Source organism: Diabrotica virgifera, chromosome 6 (genome assembly GCF_917563875.1).
Source record: "Diabrotica virgifera virgifera chromosome 6, PGI_DIABVI_V3a".
Taxonomy (NCBI): domain Eukaryota; kingdom Metazoa; phylum Arthropoda; class Insecta; order Coleoptera; family Chrysomelidae; genus Diabrotica; species Diabrotica virgifera.
Genome location: NC_065448.1, coordinates 235,967,377 through 235,987,467, shown reverse-complemented (window position 1 = coordinate 235,987,467; position 20,091 = coordinate 235,967,377). Strand labels below are relative to the sequence as shown.

Below are 20,091 nucleotides of genomic sequence, written 5' to 3'. Positions count from 1 at the left end.
AATAAAAAAATTAATTTTTAGCAATGCAAATAATCAAAACCGATATAGTTTGACTTAAACTTTCAAATGCGGTAAGCAGAATTGCTACTTTATTTTTTAATCAAAAGTTATTCGGGTTCAAAAATTGCAATTTTTCGATTTTTTGAAAGTTCAACCGCGGTTATCTCGAAAACTATGCATTCTACGAAAAAACTTGTAGGAATATTTTTTGCTTAAAATGACCCAAAAAATACAAAAATATGTTTTGTTTTGCGAGAAATCACTGTTATGTAATTCCTCAAGTTCTTTGTCTATAACAATCTTATCGACATCCGGATCAACTGTTACCCAAAAAATTCGTATTCTACGGGTCAAAATATATAAAAAAAACTTGGGTAAGTCCATCTGAATTAAGGAGGCCGTTGTACCCCCCCTGGCGACAGGACTACTAAACCATTATCGCCGAAATAGTGTAGTGGTTAAGCCGCTAAACTTATGATTGGGCAATATTTTTTTTCAGTCTATTTTTTTTATCCATAGAATGAATACTAGATTTTTTTATATTTGGAATAGATTGAAAAAAATATATTGGAATGGCAGGGAAAAGAGGAAACTTGAATATCTCGGACATACACACACCGGCAAAATTAGCCGAACACCTTAAATATGGGACATGTTTGATGTCACGAATTTCCTAAACCAGTGGTCCGATTTGAGTGATTCTTTTAGTATGTAATAGCCTTATTATTTAAGAATATCGTTCTGATAATCTTGTTGCTGGACAGCTAAATATCTTTTTAGACCAGGTGTAAAAATAATACTGTGTTTTTTTCTTAAAGTTTGGAACACCCTGTGGACTATTCTAGCATATAAAAAATATTGAAATTAAAACTCAATTATAGCCTTAGGCTTTCTTAACATTATCTTTTTTGATTCATTTGCTTATGTTGGAAAATAAAAAGTTATGAGCTTTAACAACTAGCCATGTTTTTCATCGATAAATCCTCATAGTAGGGGAGGAAAGTACGCTAAATTTGCAGTTACTCGAGCGTTATGGGGACCCATTGGATTGTGAATAGTATGTGCTAAAACCAGAAAAAGGTTAAGTTAAGTTTTCCATATATTGGGGGACTTTTCATTTATTAATTTATTTTCCATTTGAAACAATTGTTTTTCTCCAATTATAGCGCCATTTATCCATGATTTAAAAAAATGTTGCGAATAAAAGTTGCTTATTTTTACGTCAAAAATCCAAATCTGCAATAAACATTGGGGGCTCCTATTTAAGATTTTAAAGTAACCGCCCACCCCACCTCCGTGGGGGGACGTGTTTGGTGCCATTCGATAGATTTTTGAAAAATATTGAATACGTGTATTTTGTAATTTTACGACCTGATGTTTATTTCGCGAAATATCCTATTTAAAATTATTAATTTACCCCCCACCCCTCTCCGTGGGTGACGTGTTTAGTATTATTCGATAGATTTTTGAAAAATATTGAACACGTATTTTTCAGTTTTTTGTGACTCACCCATTTTCTTACGCCCAGCTCAAATCGTAAGATTTTTTAAATATACACTATTTTGCATGTATGTACTTAACTTACCTTATCTTAATCTGACGATTTCGAGTTTTTCTAAGAATAGATTTTTTCGGTCCCCCTTAGTGAATTCCCCGGTGTTAAGAACCAATATATGGTATTGGTAAATTTACAGGGTACAAGGTTTCCCCCATGTGATAATCTGACGCGCTCGAGTAACTGAAAAAATCCCCGCTTGGGCTCCCCTACCATCATTATCTGCTTAGTTTAATAAACAATCCTAAAGTAATTCAATAGATGTATTAAATAAATAAATTAATAAGCGATGTAAGCCATGTCACAATGACGACCTTCCTTGGATTTCAGCTGAACTAGCTGAACATCAGATCGAAAAACTGCAAAATACACGTATTCAATATTTTTGAAAAATCTATCGAATGGCACCAAACACGTCCCCCCACGGAGGTGGGTGGGGTATTTAATTTAAAATCTTAAATAGGAGCCCCAATTTTTATTGCAGATTTGGATTATTTACGTAAAAATAAGCAACTTTTATTCGACACATTTTTTCGAATTATGGATGGATCGCGCTATAATCGAAAAAAAAAACGATTGTTTTAAATGGAAAATAAATTAAAAAATGAAAAGTCACCCACTATATGGAAAACTTAACTTAACCTTTTTCTGATTTGAACACATACTATTCACAATTCAATAGGTCCCCATAACGCTCGAGTAACTGCAAATTTAGCATACTTTCCTCCCCTACTATGACGATTTATCGATGAAAAACATGGCTAGTTGTTAAAGCCCATAACTTTTTTATTTTCCAACATAAGCAAATGAATCAAAAAAAATAATGTTAAGAAAGCATAAGGCTATAATCGAGTTTTAATTTCAATATTTTTATATGCTAGAATAGTCCACAGGGTGTTCCAAACTTTAAGAAAAAAACACAGTATTATTGTTACACCCGGTATAAAATGATATTTAGCAGTCTAGCAACAATATTATTACAACCATATTCTTAAATAATAAGGCTATAACAAAATAAAAAAATCACTCAAATCGGACCACTGGTTTAGGAAATTCGTGACATCAAACATGTCCCATTTTTAAGGTGTTCGGCTAATTTTGCCGGTGTGTGTATAATGAGAGGTAGCAGATACAGTTAATACTCAACGGAAAGATCGACGGAAAAAGAAGAATTTTTAGGAAGAAATATTCATGGCTCCGAAGCCTTCGTCAATGGACTGGCTTATCAGCAGATCAATTATTACATGCCGCGCAAGATCGAGAACGATATCGGCAAATTGTCATGGAAGCTACCCAGGCCTAAAAGTTGGGCACGGTACTTAAAGAAGAAGAAGAGGCAGGGAAATGAACTTGGATTGCCCGATTACAAGTTAAGCATAGTAACCAATAAACCATTTTGGGCGATAATGGGTTAGTGGATTATAAGTCTTAACGTGTAATCGGGAGCCTGTCTCCTATGAAAACTATAAATTTGTTACTATGGTTTTGAATCAACATCATAAAAATCATAAAAATCTAAACGATTTTCATTGTAGTAACAAGCATAAGATTACATGCAAATTTGGGTAAATTTTGGAGCTCGATAGATTCTAAATGATTTAACTGATTTTGATCATTAAACACGCGTTTGGAAGGTATAGTCGAGGGAATGAAGCATTTTGGCTCGCAATTTTTTCGTCCATCATGGATTTACTTGAAATTTTCACAGAAGGTAGGGAATAGTCCAAGGATCATTTTCTATATCATGCCGCTGTACGCTAAAACCTTGGGGGGTGGTTGCCACCCCACCTCGGGGGTGGGAATTTTTTATTACATTTTACCATGTAAATCGATGTAAAAGGTGATTCTAAGAAAAAAATGTTTTTTATATTTTCTTCGTAAAACTAATATTTTTCGAGTTATTCTCGCTTGAAAGTAACAGTTATTCGTCGAAAAAATCGACTTTTTTAGAGGGTTTTTTGAGAATACCTCGAAAAATATGAATTTAACCAAAAAAACTGTGGATAACAAAATTGTATCTTTTAGTAACACAAACTAAATTCTTTTTCTCTAATATCTTTAATACCAATACAAACCGAGATACTGCATGCTAAAGGTTAGCTTTTCTCGTCAAATGCATAATTTGAAATATACAATGCCAGATAACGGGAAAACTTTGCATTTTTTGAGGAAAACTTAAATTATCTTTTTTCAAGATTGCAATCAAACCTTTCAAAGAATAATAATAAAAAATTCTAACATGAAAATAGAGCGACTTATGATCAAAAAAATGTCGGTACCTGCTTTTCTCTACGAAAAAATGAGTGAAAATAACACCCTAACTAGCCTCCTAATTTAAAATTGGTCTTAACCTTTCTGTAATTCCTTGTATATTTGTATTGTCAATACACCCAAGAAGTTTAAGCTATTTAAAAGGCCTAATTTGAGAAAAATTGGAGTTTAAGGGAAAAAACATTTTTTGCAATTTTGTATTTTTCACCTTTTACTTCAAAATATCTCCGAAAATACTGGAGATACGAAAAAATGATAGATTGCTAAATTGTAGATTTTTTAATAACTAAAATTATATTGTGCATAGATTTTCATTATAGTAAATAGTTAGCGAGATATAGCTGTTTAAAACCTCTATTTACGAGCAAACACTCACTTATTCGAGTCCTTTAAACCCACCCCAATTAAAAATTAAGGGATCTAACGGAATTTAATTTACACAGTCTTATAGCTCTTCAAAAATCCTACAAAATGATTTTTATAAAAACTTTTTATCGCCAAAAATGAAGGAGCTATGTTTATAAAACAATTTTTTTTTTTCGAAATATTCGAATAGTCCGCTTATGGAACATTTTCAATGCATGTAAATACCACAGAACTGGTTCGTATACTGGAAGATGACTTAAAAATTATTTGTATTTGTACTTCTACATATTTGTAAATTCGTATTTTTGTGTAAATAATTATTTTTGTAATTTTTTAATTCTACTTTTTTTCTGTATAAATTATAGATCTATTAAATTATCTACTTATAAAAATTGTAATGTTCTTAAGGGTGGTTTTTAAGGGTTGAAATATTATGATATTATATCCTAAAGTATAAAACAATCATTATTTTTAGCCAATCAAAACCAAATTTTACCCATATTAAAGTTTACAATGTTTTTATATAATTTTTGACAATAAGGGGTAGTGTACACCTCTAAAAATAATCGACGCGTTTGAGCATGTTATAGAATATGAAGTACAGGGTGAGATGATCCTAATCCCAAATTTTTATGTAAATCGATGCAAGTCGTAATTATTCTTTTAGGATAAGTAATTTTTTATATATAGCTCCAACAAGGGTGGTTTTAAGGGTTGAAATATTATGATAGTATATCTTAAAGCTTAAAACAATCATTATGTAACTAATAAGAACCAAATGTTGACAATATTAAAGTTTAAAATGTTATTTTATAATTTTTTACAAGTAGTTTTTTAGGGGTAGTTTTTTTTTCATCCTTAAAAAATCAAAAGCGTACAACGGCTCAATATAGAAAATGAACTAGAGGGTGAAATGAGCCTAATCCCAAATTTTTGTACAAATCGATGCTGGACGAAAAAATTACGAGGTTTTGCCATTTTTTCAGTTTCATTTCCTCAACTAGTATTGACAACTAGGGTCTGATACAACCAAGATAAAATATGATATCTGAAGGTATTGGAGGATTCAGTGAACTGAAAAAACCGCTTTTTTCATAGGATATGGATTTGATCACACTTAGGCGGCTTATAGCTTAAAAATTCGAATTTTCCCAGATATGAGGTATACACAGTTTTAGACGCTTCTGGAGTTCTGCTACAAACTCAGTTATTGGTGCAATTCGTACGTAGAAATTTTGTGTAACGAATTATCGAAAAACCAAAATTTTCAAAGTACAATTTTTTTAGTTTTTCGGCTATACGGGGGATGTGTATATACGCGATCCTAACTACTTAGGCACTGTTTGAAAGCTGGACTCAAAGTGCTACCGATTTAGTGTATTTGCAGTTTTTCTATCTCTCTTTGAACCTGAGAAATAATTCACCCAAAAAATATGCCTCATTGTACATCCAGTCCTACAGCTGGCCTATGGGTTATTATGCCATATACCATACCACGCCAGTTCTGAAACGGTCCCGACTCTTGAAACAGAAAAAGTATGCATGTCACACTGTACATATTCCAGTGAACAAACTAATAGAAAAAACATAGGTGCCACTAACGAGCCATATACATATATCTTTTATCATTACCGTTATAGGTATTGACAATAGATTGATATATTTATAATTCTGCAAAAAACAAACATTTCTTCAACGATATTTAATTCAAGGTCTATAATTTGAAAGTATAAAAGTATACAAAGAGCATGATATTTATTAACTTGAATTTTCTTAAACCATTAAAATATAATAAAAGGTTAAAAATAATTAGATATTTGAAGGAACACCTATTGTTGATAGAGATATCGCTTTAACATAATATTAACTTTTTCATTGTTTTTATTATATTTTCAAAAATACAACAATTATATTTGGTACATGTATTTAACCTATTGTACATCTTGTATCTGTATAATTCAGGGTTGTACCTATTATACAGTATGATACAAAAGTGTGAAATAAATTCAAAAATGAATAACCATTTTCAATTTCGTTGCAACACAAAACTACAGCTGCATCATATTCTAGTTCAATCAGAGAGTGCAGCAAGCACCTCTACCGGTTTCGAAACTTATTAGTCTCTCATCAGGAGGCACATATGCTGCTCTCTCTGACCCAACTAGGACAAACCCCGCCGCGGCGTGCAGTCACGGATTGAAACGAACGAAATGGCAGGGATGCCCTAGCGGCAACTGTTAGCAAAAGACTAAGTTTTCAATTTAATAGCACATAAAATAATACCAAAAATATTACTCTACATCCCACCAGATTAAAAACAATGGGAACCTTCTCTGGTTACACCTTCGAGGCTTCTAAAATTTGCATGCCATAACGGATGCTGAGACTAAAGAAGATGAGGGAATTTTACAATTTATAATTCACGTCCCATCTGCTCAGCTCGGTAAAGTTCAAATAAATTCAAGTTGAAATAAATTCATTATGTCAGAAAAGGACGACTTTTAAAAAATCTTAAACTACGTTAATTTTAATATTTGAATGGCTATCAATTTCTATATATGTGTTGGAAATTACGTCATCGGTGGTCACGGGTCAGCTCTTTTGAAATGTTTCCTGATCGGCTTTGCAACGATAAATAAATATTATAATAAAAATATTAAACTTAATTTTCATATCAACGTTTTACTAAAACTAGAACACACATGTGAATATTATTCACCCCATACATATTTACCACCTTACAGTTAATCACGACAAATTATAAATTTGTTGACATTAATTTTTCTTCTTCTCTTATTTTATTTTCAGTTTACATCGCTTACGTTATTATAAAATATTATATTTAGTTTCAGATTCAGGATAATGAATAGGCCTTTAGGCCTTTGGATACTTCTGTCAGCAGGTATGTTGGATATTTTTTATTTTATTAGTATGTAGTTTTAAATGTATTAGGTCTTTTTTAATGTGAAAGTTTAAATTCAGCATTTTTTATGCATGTTTCAAATGCTCATGTTTGTTATCAAAACTCAAAAGTGAAATTTCGTGTTATAGTTTTTAAAAATTATGCTCTAACAATGAAAATTCCGTAGGGACTGGTTAATGGAAGTGATAAATGTCTTTGATATGAGAATCATAAAAAATGTCAAAAATTGCTCATCGATTATTTATTTAACTCGTTTTTTTTTGATATTTTATTTAAAAAATTGATATCGCCCGTAGCGCAAATTGACATTCAAAATCGCCGGTCACTTGAAACGTTATTTTTGAGAGAACTGTTCATTCTACACAAAATTGACACACTAGTGAAACATAAGCGTTGCGATTAATTTTGAGCAGATAACAATTTCAAAAATTAATGCCTGGTTGCACCAATAGATCTTAAGCTTAAGACGAAAATAAGATAAGAACTAACATAATATAATTATAATACAATAAGGGCCGGTTGTTCGAACGCTAATCAACGATGATCACTATCAAATATTTAATTACTGTCACCAAAACTGTCAATGTTAACTTTGATTGGGTTGCTGAAAACATAATTGATTATAATTATGAGATTAGTTAATCAATTAACATAACAATTATTAATATAATTGATTATGTAATTTCATAATTGTAATCAATTATGTTTTCAGCAACCCAAACAAAGTTGACATGGACAGTTGGTGACAGTAATTAAATATTTGATAATGATCATTGTTGATTAGCGTTCGAACAACCGGCCCTTAGAATAATATAATATAATAATAGATATAATTGATAATAAGATAAGAATCGAAAATTATGGTGCAACGCATAAGTGAAACTTAATGCGGTCCTATCGATAAGCTGGGCTGGGCTAAGCTGGAGCTTAAGATCTGTTGGTGCAACCAAGCATAAGACTCCTCAAAAATAAAAATAACGGAAAGAAAAATCATCGATGGTGGAATGTGTCAATAAAGCGTTTTTCTTATGATTTGCCGTAGGTACTTAGGTACATGGTATATCCCCTATTTCAAATTTAAGCGTTTTGAACCTGGTAACGTTACTTTGGAATAAAATTAGACATGTTTCATATTTTTATAAATTCTAATGAATATTGCCAAATATAAGGGTGTTTTGATTTTTAATGATCCACAAGATCCATTTAAAAACTAGTAAAATATTGTCGAATTAAGTTTCCTGCCTGTTTGCTAGTATGTATTTGAAAGTAACGCAGTATTTGGTTTTTGGTTTTTATTGTTGATATCTTTCTAATTTGTTGTGATGTTTAGATTGCTTTGATACTTGAATATTATCGTGACCAACAATCTTCCCTTGCTCCTGAAGAGAAGTAATTTATAATCTAATTAATATAACAGTACCTACAGATGAACTCAAATTTACGGGTTAAAAAAAACGGTGCAAACACAAAACACTTTAGTTAATTCTGATTCCTAACATGGAAGCCCCCGATTGCATTATTACTTAATTTTGTCACCTAACACGACTGATTTAATAAGAAAAATAGAGAAAATTTTCCCACAGTCAACCACGTTCAACAATTAGAACTTTTTCTATATTCTTTTTAATTTCAAATTTAAGAAAAGTTAAAGATATCAATGTGGAAAGAGTTTTTATTTCTCATAATTAGATCTGAAGATGTATTTTCACCATAGTTCTTTAATGTGTATTAACTTTAAGTCTTAAAAATGCTAGTATGTTTGCCTTAGCTATAAGTATGTAACATGAAAGTTTAAGCTTGCCAAAATATCAAGACAGTAAATATAATTATTTACTGTCCTGAACTTAATTAACAATAAACAATAAAGACGTTTATATTTTGTTTTCTGATTATAAGATAATCGTTGCAAATCAATAGATAATATAGAAAATGCTTACTTATTGGATGTTGCGAAATGCTTCTTTCACAAGTTGCTAGATTGTACATAAAAGTCATATCTGACAGCAGTGTGCTAAAAATTTTTGTTTAATATATGAAAGCTATTTAGTCCAGAAAGCCACTGCGCATCCGCTAGGAAAAATATTCCGATTTGGATTTTTTGCACAATCTTACTCAAAAAGGACCCCTTTTAACAAATTTGCATGTTGCCAGGACCAAAAGTGGGTCAAAAATTTTTTAAACGTTTTTTTTTTGTTTTTTCCCAAAATTATTTTTTTTGCATGGAACAAAGTTTTTTTAGGTTTTTTGGATCATTCCAAACAGAAAAGGTCTTTAGAGTGACCTTTGTCTAAAGTTGATAGTTTTTGACATATAAGCGATTAAAAATTGAAAAATTTCGAAATTGGCCAATTTTAACCCTCAAAAACTATGTGAAAAACTGAAAATTTGAATGTTGCCAATGTAGGTAGATATTCTTTAAACATCGATTGATGAAATCCCGAAGAGTTTTTTGCAATACAATATTCAAAACTCTTTTGTTTTTTAATTTCTAATCAAGCGTGCGCGACACTATTTTCCACCGACATCGACAGTATGGTGCAAATGAAAGGAATAAATTCGTTATTTCGTAAACCGGCGAATTTAAGGAAAAATCCCGAAACAGGTCGATTTTTATTTTTAAGTTATGATATTGTGGCATATATGGTATACTAGTGACGTCATCCATCTGGGCGTGATGACGTAATCGATGATTTTTGTTTAATGAGAATAGGGGTCGTGTGCTAGCTCATTTGAAAGGCTCTTCAATTCTCTATTCAGTAATATAAACATTTATATAATTATTTATACAGGGTGTCCTTGTACTTCCTTTGTCCCGAAAAGATTGGTCATAAATTATACCACACATTCTGGAGTCAAAAATAGTTCGATTGAACCTTACTTACCTTTGTAGAAATGTGCTCATAAAAAAAGTTATAGCCCTTTGAAATTACAAAATGAAAATCGATTTTTTCAATATATCAAAAATATTAAAGATTTTTTATTGAAAATGGACATGTATCATTCTTATGGCAGGATCATCTTAAAAAAAAATTATAGTGAGATTTGTCCAACCCATAAAAACTTTATGGGGGTTTTGATCCCTTAAACCCCCCCCCCCCCCAAACTTTTGTGTACGTTCCAATTAATTCATTATTGTGGTACCATTAGTTAAACACAACGTTTTTAAAACTTTTTTACCTCTTAGTATTTTTTCGATAAGCGAGTTTTTATCGAGATACAGCTTCTTTTTTAATATATTTACATAAAATTTTTATGGGAGTTTTGTTCCTTTAAACCCCCAAATGTTTGTGTACGTTCCAATTAAACTATTATTGTGGTACCATTAGTTAAACACAGTGTTTTTAAAAAAATTTTGCCTCTTAGTCTTTTTTTGATAAGTCACCTTTTATCGAGATGTGGCTTCTTTTTCAAAATATACCTAAAAATGTAAATTATAAATACATTTTCAGATTAACAACAGGTTTCTATAACCGTACTTAACCATATACAAATATGTGGTGGATTCGATAATTATTCAAAATATCTCGATAAACACTCGCTTATCGAAAAAGTCCTAAGAGGCAAAAATGTTTTTAAAACAGCGTGTTTAACTAATGGTGCCACATTAATAATTAAATCGGAACGTACACAAAAGTTTGGGGGGGTTTAAAGGAACAAAACCCCTATAAAATTTTTATGGGGTACACAAATTTTACTTTAATTTTTATTTAAGATACTACTGCCATAAGAATGCCACATGTCAATTTTCAATGAAAAATCTCTAAGAGTTTTCGATATAGGTATGAAAAAAAATTAATTTTCATTTTGTAACTTCAAAGGGCTGTAACTTTTTTTGTGTGCACTATTGTATATAGGTAAGTGAGGTTCAATCAATATTTTTGACCCTAGAATCTGTGGTATAATTTATGATCAATCTTTTCGGGACACCCTGTATAAATGAAAGATGAAGTTTGGTATGGTAATGGTATACATTTTTATTTTAAATTATATAAATGTTTACAGTACTGAATAGATAATTGAAGGACCTTTCAAATGAGCTACCACACGACCCCTATTCTCATTTAAAAAAAATCATCGATTACGTCATCACGCCCAGACGGATGACGTCACTGGTATATCATATTTGCCACAACATCATAACTTAAAAATAAAAATCGACCTGTCTCGGGTTTTTTCCTTAAAGTCGCCGGTTTACGAAATAACGAATTTATTCCTTTCATTTGCACCATACTGTATACACATACACATGCAACGGTGGAAAATAGTGTCGCGCACACGTGATTAGAAATTAAAAAACAAAGGAGTTTTGAATACTGTATTGCAAAAACTCTTCGGAATTTCATCAATCGATGTTTAAAGAATATCTACCTACCTTGGCAACATTCAAATTTTAAGTTTTTCACATAGTTTTTGAAGGTTAAAAATGGTCGATTTCGCAATTTTTCAATTTTTAATCGCTTATATGTCGAAAACTAACAACTTTAGAGAAAAGTCACTGAAGACCTTTTCTGTTTGGAATGATCCAAAAAATCTAAAAAAAACTTTGTTTCATGCAAAAAAAAATAATTTTAGGAAAAAAACAAAAAAAACATGTTTAAAAAATTGTTGACCCATTTTTGATCCTGGCAACATGCAAATTTGTTAAAAAAGGTCCTTTTTGAGTAAGATTGCGCAAAAAATCCGAATTGGAATATTTTTCCTAGCGGATGCGCAGTGGCTTTCTGGACTAATTGTGTGTTACTAGAAATTAACTTATAACATTTCTTAACAAAAGATTTATGCTTGTCCATCTTCTTGTTTTGTACAATAAGATCTTCACTGATAGCAGATTTCACTTAACTACAGAAAAAACAGGAAGTATTAAATTTTGTTAAACTTTACTTGAGAAACAAACACTGTAAATGTTTCAAGATGTTTCAAGCTTGGACATAAAATAATAATAACAGAAAACAACTTGGTAATAGTCACATAAAAAAATAAATTACATTGTATGTGTAACACCACAGATATCGGTAAAACAAACATGTTCTAAATAAACGCAGTCAAATTATGGTAGGGGAGCCCAAGCGGGGATTTTTGCAGTTACTCGAGCGCGTCAGATTATCATATGGGGAGAAACGTGGTACCCTGCAGATGTACCTCTGCCATATATTGGCTCTTAACACAGGGGAGTTCGTTTAGGGGGGCCCGAAAAAAAAAATCTATCCTTAAAAATACTCGAAATTGTCAGATTAAGATAAGGTAAGTTAAGTACATGCAAAACAGTGTATATTTAAAAAATCTGACGATTTGAGCGGGGCGTAAGGGAATTGGTGAGTCACAAAGTTTCACAAGAAAAAGGCGAATATTTCGCGAAATGAACATCAGATCGAAAAACTAAAAACTACACGTTCAATATTTTTCAAAAATCTATCGATAGATACCAAACACGACCCCTCGCAGAGAGGGGTGGGGGGTAAATTTTAAATTTTAAATACAAATCCCGCGATATTTCGCAAAATAAACATCAGATCGAAAAACTGCAAAATACACTTATTTAATATTTTTGAAAAATATATCGAATGGTACTAAATGCGACCCCCCACGGAGGTGGGGTGGGGGGTTACTTTAAAATCTTAAATGGGAGCCCCCATTTTTTATTGTAGATTTGAATTCTCTGTATAAAAATAAGCAACTTTTATTCGAAACATTTTTTTGAATTATGAATAGATGGCGCTATATTCGGAAAAAACGATTAATGGAAATGGAAAATTAAATTAAAAAATGGCAAGCGCCCGCTGAAATGGAAAATTTTACTTAACTTTTTTTGGTTTTAGGACCTAATAATCACAACCCAATACGTCCCCAAAGCGCTCGAGTGACTGCACATTTAGCATACTTTGCTCCACTACCATTATAATAGACTTTCCATTTCGTAGTACATACGCCTTGTTTCGGAAATAAGTCTGACTTTTACTGTTATGTAGAACTATTACGACACGGTCATTGGGTATTATTTAATAAGAATTTAGTACGTGTAAACAGGTATTGTTGAGGTATCGATATAATATTACGAAATCGAACAAAAAATGCATATGCTCTTGGTATAACCAGGCTAATTGGCTGCTACCAAAATTATTTCCGTTAATCACTTGTGTACGTGTATATGGGTATAAATTCTTAATACTGGTTAGATTATAATAGTTGTTGATTTTTATCATATGCATAATAGTTGTTGGCAGAAATCAACAAATATTCCTCAAATTTTTTCCCACTAACGGGACCATCTGAAAATACATATATCAAGCAATTCCAATGTCCATTATCAAAATGCTGGAGGACTGCAGACAAAATTAAATACCCTCTCTGAATCCGTACCAGCAAATAACTATGATATATTGTTATTTACAGGAACGTCATTATGCCTTCTTCTCTGTTTCTTCTTTTTCTGTAGACATGACTGTCTGGTTTCCAGCGTGCCTCCAGTAAGTTGCCATTCCATCGTTTTCGTGATCTTCCCACTGATCGTCTTCCTATTGGGGAACCGTCTCTCTCCGTCCTTACTACTCTATTTGTTGTCATTCGGCTTATGTGGTCGTTCCATTCTAATCTTCTGCTTTTCACCCAGTTATTAATGTTGTCCACCTTGCATCTCCGTCGTATATTTGCACTTCTAGCTCTATCCCATAATGTCTTACCATCTATTTTTCGAAGGATTTTCATCTATGCTGTTTCTGGCATTATTTTTGTCCTTTCTGTATCAGGTCGTGTTTCTGCTGCGTATGTCATTGTTGGCCTGATGACTGTTTTGTAAGTTCTACCTTTCACTTCTTTTCCGATATTTTTATTTCTCCATATTGTTTCATTGAGGCAACCTGCGGCTCTGTTTGCTTTATTCACTTGATCTTCCATTTCTGTTTCGAGCTTTCCGTGGCTAGATAGTGTGATGCCTAGATATTTAAACTCCATCGCTTATTCATTATCTAACTATCCCGCTCTAATTTATATTTTAATAGATTTGCTGTTATGTATAACCATGCATTTGGTCTTTTAACAGCATTATGTGATAGTTGGTATAAATAGAATTGGAACCTGCATCAGAACCAGACAGCAACAGAAACAAAAGATTTATCAATTAAAAAAGGAGTAAGGCAAGATTGTATACTGTTTTCAATGTTGGTTAACTTATACTTACTTATACGTAGAAGATTTCGCAGAAGGAGTGGCAAACTCTAATAAGGGTATTAAAGTAAACGGCATATTTATTAATAACTTCAGGTACCTATGTCGATGATACAGTGATAATGGCAGATAAAATCGAAGATCTTCAATGCTTTTTAAATGATCTAACTCTTGCAAGTGAAGCTTTTGGTTTGAAAATAAATATCAACAAAATCAAAACAATGATAATAAAAATAATAAGCATTAATTACCCAAACACAAAAATATAGTAGCTGGAGAAGAAATCCAACAAGTCAGGTAGTTTAAACACTTGGGTTATCTGCTAAACGAGAGATGGGGCCCTGAGACTGAAATATAGATCATAGTAGAACAAGGCAGAAATGATTTTTTGAAACTTCGTAATTTTCTGAGTGCTCGCCAGTTGGATTTCAACCTGAGATACAAGATACTAAAGTGTTAAATTTGGCCTGTTCTCTTGTACGGAACTTTTTGGTTATGTAAAAAATAAGAACACTGCATAGGTATTTAGAGCACCCGTGTTAAGACGAAAACAATACTATTTTCAGCGCCTAATCCTCGAAGGAAAGGTAGAAAGTAAAAGATGTCTAGAACGTACAAACATGTCATGGCTGTGTAATAATCGCTAATGGATAGGAGTTCACAGTTATTAAATGCTTTGCAATGCTGTTAAAAATAGAATAATTTAATCCTGCCTATCTAACATCTCACCTTATCAGATATTGTACGGTGGACGCCTACACAGAAGTGCACATCTTAAGAATAATTCGATTAAATTTGCTTTTGTTTCAATAGAGTTTAGTAGTTAAAAAATTTAATCTTTGATCTTTCTAACATAGATACCTACGCCATAAACGTAAATTATAATTGCATCAATAACATGTCTTTAAAATTATAAAAAAAAGTGCCTTAATTTAACACTCCTTTCTATCCTATCTATCTATATCTTCTGATTTATGTACGACAAGTATTCCAAGAATCTCAGAGTCAAGCCCCTATTTAAAAAGTATTGAGAATACATAAATAAAAACCATTCACTTGGTGATTGTGCAGTAATGACATTTTTCTTCTAAGTAATCATAATAGTTGCACTTGTGCAACAATATAAGAAAAAGGTTAGGTCTATTTGCATATTTGTCGTATAATACCTCTTTCATAAGACTCTAATTAAATATTTCTTTTGTTTATTTAACATGGTCAATATTGATTATCATTTTACAGGTGATGAAGGATACAGGCCGTTGACATTTTATGAGTGTTTTTACTCGAAGGTTCATTTCTAACATGTTCTTATATATTCGAAATTGTTATTAATTTTATAAATCCTTTAAATATACACAACTAAACTTATATGAAATCACCATTGTATTTGAAACCTTTCAAAAAACTTGTTATTGTTGCGAAAAATAAAGGTTTTTATTGAAACTAAACAAACAAATAGCACAGCTCAGTACTGCTTGGCATCAAAAATTAGTAAAACTAAAAAAGAAAGAAAGATCAAGGCAAAGGGCCTAGCCGGGTAAGAAGATGAAAAGTGCCTTAACTCGATTCGAATTCCATATAGGTCGCCGTTTAGCATATATAGTGAAACTCACTTTCTGAAATTTTTAGCCCCCTAAGTGGTCATGTGACCCACCTAGAGCCTAATTAGTGTTTTTATGTTATTATTTTTTATCTCAGCCGCATCGAGAACTAGCGACAAACTTTAAATAAAAAAATTGTAAGCTTTAAAAAATTCTGTCCGAAAAATTTTTTTTTTACTTTTTGGCGGGAAATTTAAATTTTAGAACGATTTTAAAATTTTAAATGAGTATAAAAAAATAACTAAGACATTCGTTTTCACGAAAAAAATATAAAACATATATTTTTGCATAATGTTTCACCCTGAATTTTTTCAAATTTTTAAAATTGGTGAAACGCACCTTTAAAAATAAAAAACCTCATTTTTTTGGTTTTTTTTTCGTTTTTTGATACAGTTTTATACATATTTTTCAAAAAAGGTAACACCGTCACTAGAATAGGTAAAAAACTGAAAAAAATTTGGTTTGCTTAATAAAATTTTTTTGTAATGCCATCCATTTTCAAGATACAGGGCGTTGAAAAAAAAAAACAAAATTTTACACATTTTTACGATTTTGCCGAAACTACTGGCAACATTGTAATAAAATTTGGCGAATTTCAAGAGGCAGTTGTTTTGCATTTTTGACATACAATTAAGAATTTTATATTTATCATTGGGGCGCATAGGGGTAATGGTCTGAACTTTTTAAAGAATAAAGATAGTACGCCACTGACATATTTCAAATTAACAATCGTTTTAAAATTCCTCGTTCAATTTGTGACAAAAAATCTTTCTTCCTATTTTTTCATACGACGAGCCATTTTTATTCAAAAAATAAAACATCTTACCCTTACAAAGTATTCGATCTTCTAGTACTAGTAAGTAGTTTCTACATATCTACAATATGTAAACTCGTACATCCATTATAAAAACTGACTCGAATACTTTGGAAGCGTTAAGTTATTTTATTTTTTGCAGACAAACGATTGAAGATAGTTTTTTTATCGCAAATTGAACGGGGAATTCAAAAATGATTGTTAATTTGAAATATGTCAGTGGCGTACTATCTTTTTTCTTTGAAAATTTCAGACGATTACCAAATATCAAATCCTTAATCCAGTGGCGGCTCGTGACCTCAGTATGCGGGTAGGCTACACATATACTTCGGGTAGGCGACAAAAAATATCCTACAGTTTGTAATACATTTTGAGCCGTCTTGCAATACTAAATGTAATCTATGAGCGCAACAATGTGTAAAAATTGCTTTTGGAGCATCTACTTTAATTTTTGATTGTAATCCGTTTAAAGAGCCAGCCATTACACTTGCACCATCGTAAAATTGAGCAATTAATTTATTTTTGTAATCATATGGCTCAAGCACGTTTGAAATTAAACTATATAGAGCGTCTGCAGATCTATTATCGCTAACATCAAAAAACCCTAAAAATCTTTCTGTTACCTGACCAACTTTGTTAACAAAACGGATTGTTAAAGTACACTGTGATTTTTCGGTTATATCAGTAGCATCGTCAGCTAGTATAGAAAAAAATTGACTTTCATTAATTTCTGTTGAAATTTCATTTTTTACGTAATCGGCAAGACAATCTATTAAATCATTTTGTATTGTTTTTGACAAACCCGTGAACACCCCTTCTATTTTTTAACATGATCCTGGATTTCCTGATCGCGTTTAACTACTAAATTAAAAATTTCTTTAAAATTACCCATGTTTGAAGAATTATGGCTCTTATCACGACCGCGAAATGTAAGTTCTTGTTTTGCTAAAAGAATTGTAACATCAATTTTTTCAACTTCTTCAATCTTTTTCAACTTCTTCATTATATATCTTATTAGATAGAGAAATATGTCCAGCGAAAGCACTGTCAGTAGTTTGTTTATTTTTTTCTAACCGTTTTAAATCTAAGCAATTGTTTAAATGTTCTTTCGAAGATTCATGTTTTTTTACACTAGCTGATAAATTTTTCAAATCTGAATATCCCTGACTCACCCAAACATTTTGCTTCAAATTTGAGAGCAACAGACAAGGCCAACAGAAAAGTGAATTTTTAAAATAACTTCCGCTTAGCCATTTATGATTTTCATACCATATTGTTTTAAACGATCTCGAAAATGGTTGATTGTCTTTTGTCTTATCTGTGGATAAAATTGTTAAATTTTGTAAAGGCCGGCCCATTGAAATAATTACTAATCTTTCTTGATTTTGGCGCCTTGAAAAAGGTGTCTCGATCAAACTGCATATTACATCGTTTAAAATATTCATATTCGATGACTAAAGTTTTTCCACCAATAAAACTAACACACCTACGTTTCAACAACGTCAAATATTACTTATTTTATTTATGTATCAAATAATAATTTACTATTCGAATAAATTGATAAGTTAACAATTAACCTCGCTTTAAATTTTTAATTATCTATATAATCTAATAACACATTATTCAGTTTTCATAAACAAATTTAAATTGTCCTACCTAGTTTTATTCAATACTTAACCTACTAATAACAGCCAAAATAAAAAAACAATTATTTTAAAACAGTTTCACAAGACACAAGAGAAGCAACTGATAAAATTTTGTAGGTCCGGCTATAAGACTCTGTGCCTATCCGCCCGTTCAAAATCGTAGAATAGGGTCGCTACGAGCAGGCCTGCAGCAGGCCTGCTCGCGTAAACAGAGAGAGATCGCACGTCAATTCGGTGTTGGCGTCGTTCTATTTCAGGCTACGTTCCCGAGTGCCTGACCAAGGAGAATATAGAATCTATACAGTACTACTGATACTACAATAATTATAACTACGGAGAAAATTTTTTGGATATTTTTAAAAATAATTTGGATAACTTTTGCTATTTTATTGTAGATATTGTGTCAAAATTTATAAATTACAATTTTGAAATAAGTAATTTATATTAATAATTTATATTATTGTACTACATTTGAAGAGGGTAGGCGGCGCCTATCTTGCCTACCCCGACGGGCCGCCCCTGCAAAGATCACGGAATTTTAACTCTTCCTTCTTTATATATTTTAGAAACTGTTTGCTTAATTCGTAAACATCTACATGTCTTTCCAGCAAGACCGAATCATAACTATTTCACGAGAAATTCTATCTTTGACGTCTATTTACCGACCCCAACCTCTGAGTTAGTAAAGAAATCCATATTATATTCCGCAAAAAAACTGTACAACCATCTCCCTCTACAACTTAAAGCTGCAACATCTTTCTCCAAATTCCGTAAAATGACAAAAGCCTACCTATCTGAAAGACCATATTATTCAGTAGAAGAATTTCTTAACCAATAACTAAGAAGTTACTGTAAGTACCCTTTGTACGAGTAGTATATTTTTTTATCTATGTTTGGGTGGCATATGCACATGCAGCAGCCTAACTTTTTACCCGATTAGTTACTTAGGTAGACTATGCAATTTGAAATTTATTTAAAATTTTAAATTTTGCAATTGATTGTTTCTCTTTACTTCATTATTATTATTTTTTGTGTTATATTGACGATTTATGTAATTTTAGTAAATAATTGTATTGTTATTGTTTTGTGACTTTTCATAAGATTTGTCGATAAAATTGTACAATTTTTCATGACAATAAAGCACATTTCTAATTCTAATTCTAATAATATTTAATTTTATTATTTTCTTTTCCTCAAAGCTAGTTTCCACCATATTTAATAAAATGTGGTCCAAAATTGACAATTTCTGCAAATTGAAAGAAATATAAGGTGGGCGGTTAATTGTGCCGGTGAGTGTAGTTTTAATAAATTTTATTCGTTGCAAGATTTATACGCTTCAAAAAGGAATAAAATAACCGTTACAGTCGTTTGCAGAAGTCAAAGAATAAAAAATCAAACAGTCAAGGTGTGTCCACCGTTCCATGAAATATTAATTTTGTTAGTTTAGCGAATGCTATCTACAAAGAGATTGCTGATGGCCTTTCGAAGAAGATTTACCACGTCCTGCTTGGTATGCATATAATTTGCAAGTCAATACATACTTATATTTATCTTTATATCTTCATGTAAAAAAATATACAGAACAAGGGTGTGACATTTTATTGAAAAGCAAAAATAAATTATTGAAAAGGACTGATATGATTTTTACACAATTATACCAAATAAATTAATTGGAACAGAAGGAAAAAATAGGGAAAAGTATTTTAAAAGTATGTAAAATATTTAATTCCTAGCTGAGTGCTTTCGGCTTACAA

General features: G+C 31.4%; 1 protein-coding gene across 3 annotated transcripts in view; it reads left to right on the top strand.

Moving 5' to 3' along the window:
- The window catches only part of LOC126887337 (uncharacterized), a 197,701-nt gene that overhangs the window by 52,137 nt on the left and 125,473 nt on the right, over positions 1–20,091 (top strand). For all 3 annotated transcript variants that reach the window (XM_050654786.1, XM_050654785.1, XM_050654784.1), the window contains exon 2: positions 7,039–7,094. In XM_050654786.1, the coding sequence (XP_050510743.1) occupies positions 7,055–7,094 (40 nt within the window). In that variant the 5' untranslated portion in view covers positions 7,039–7,054. The remainder of the gene's footprint in view (positions 1–7,038; positions 7,095–20,091) is intronic.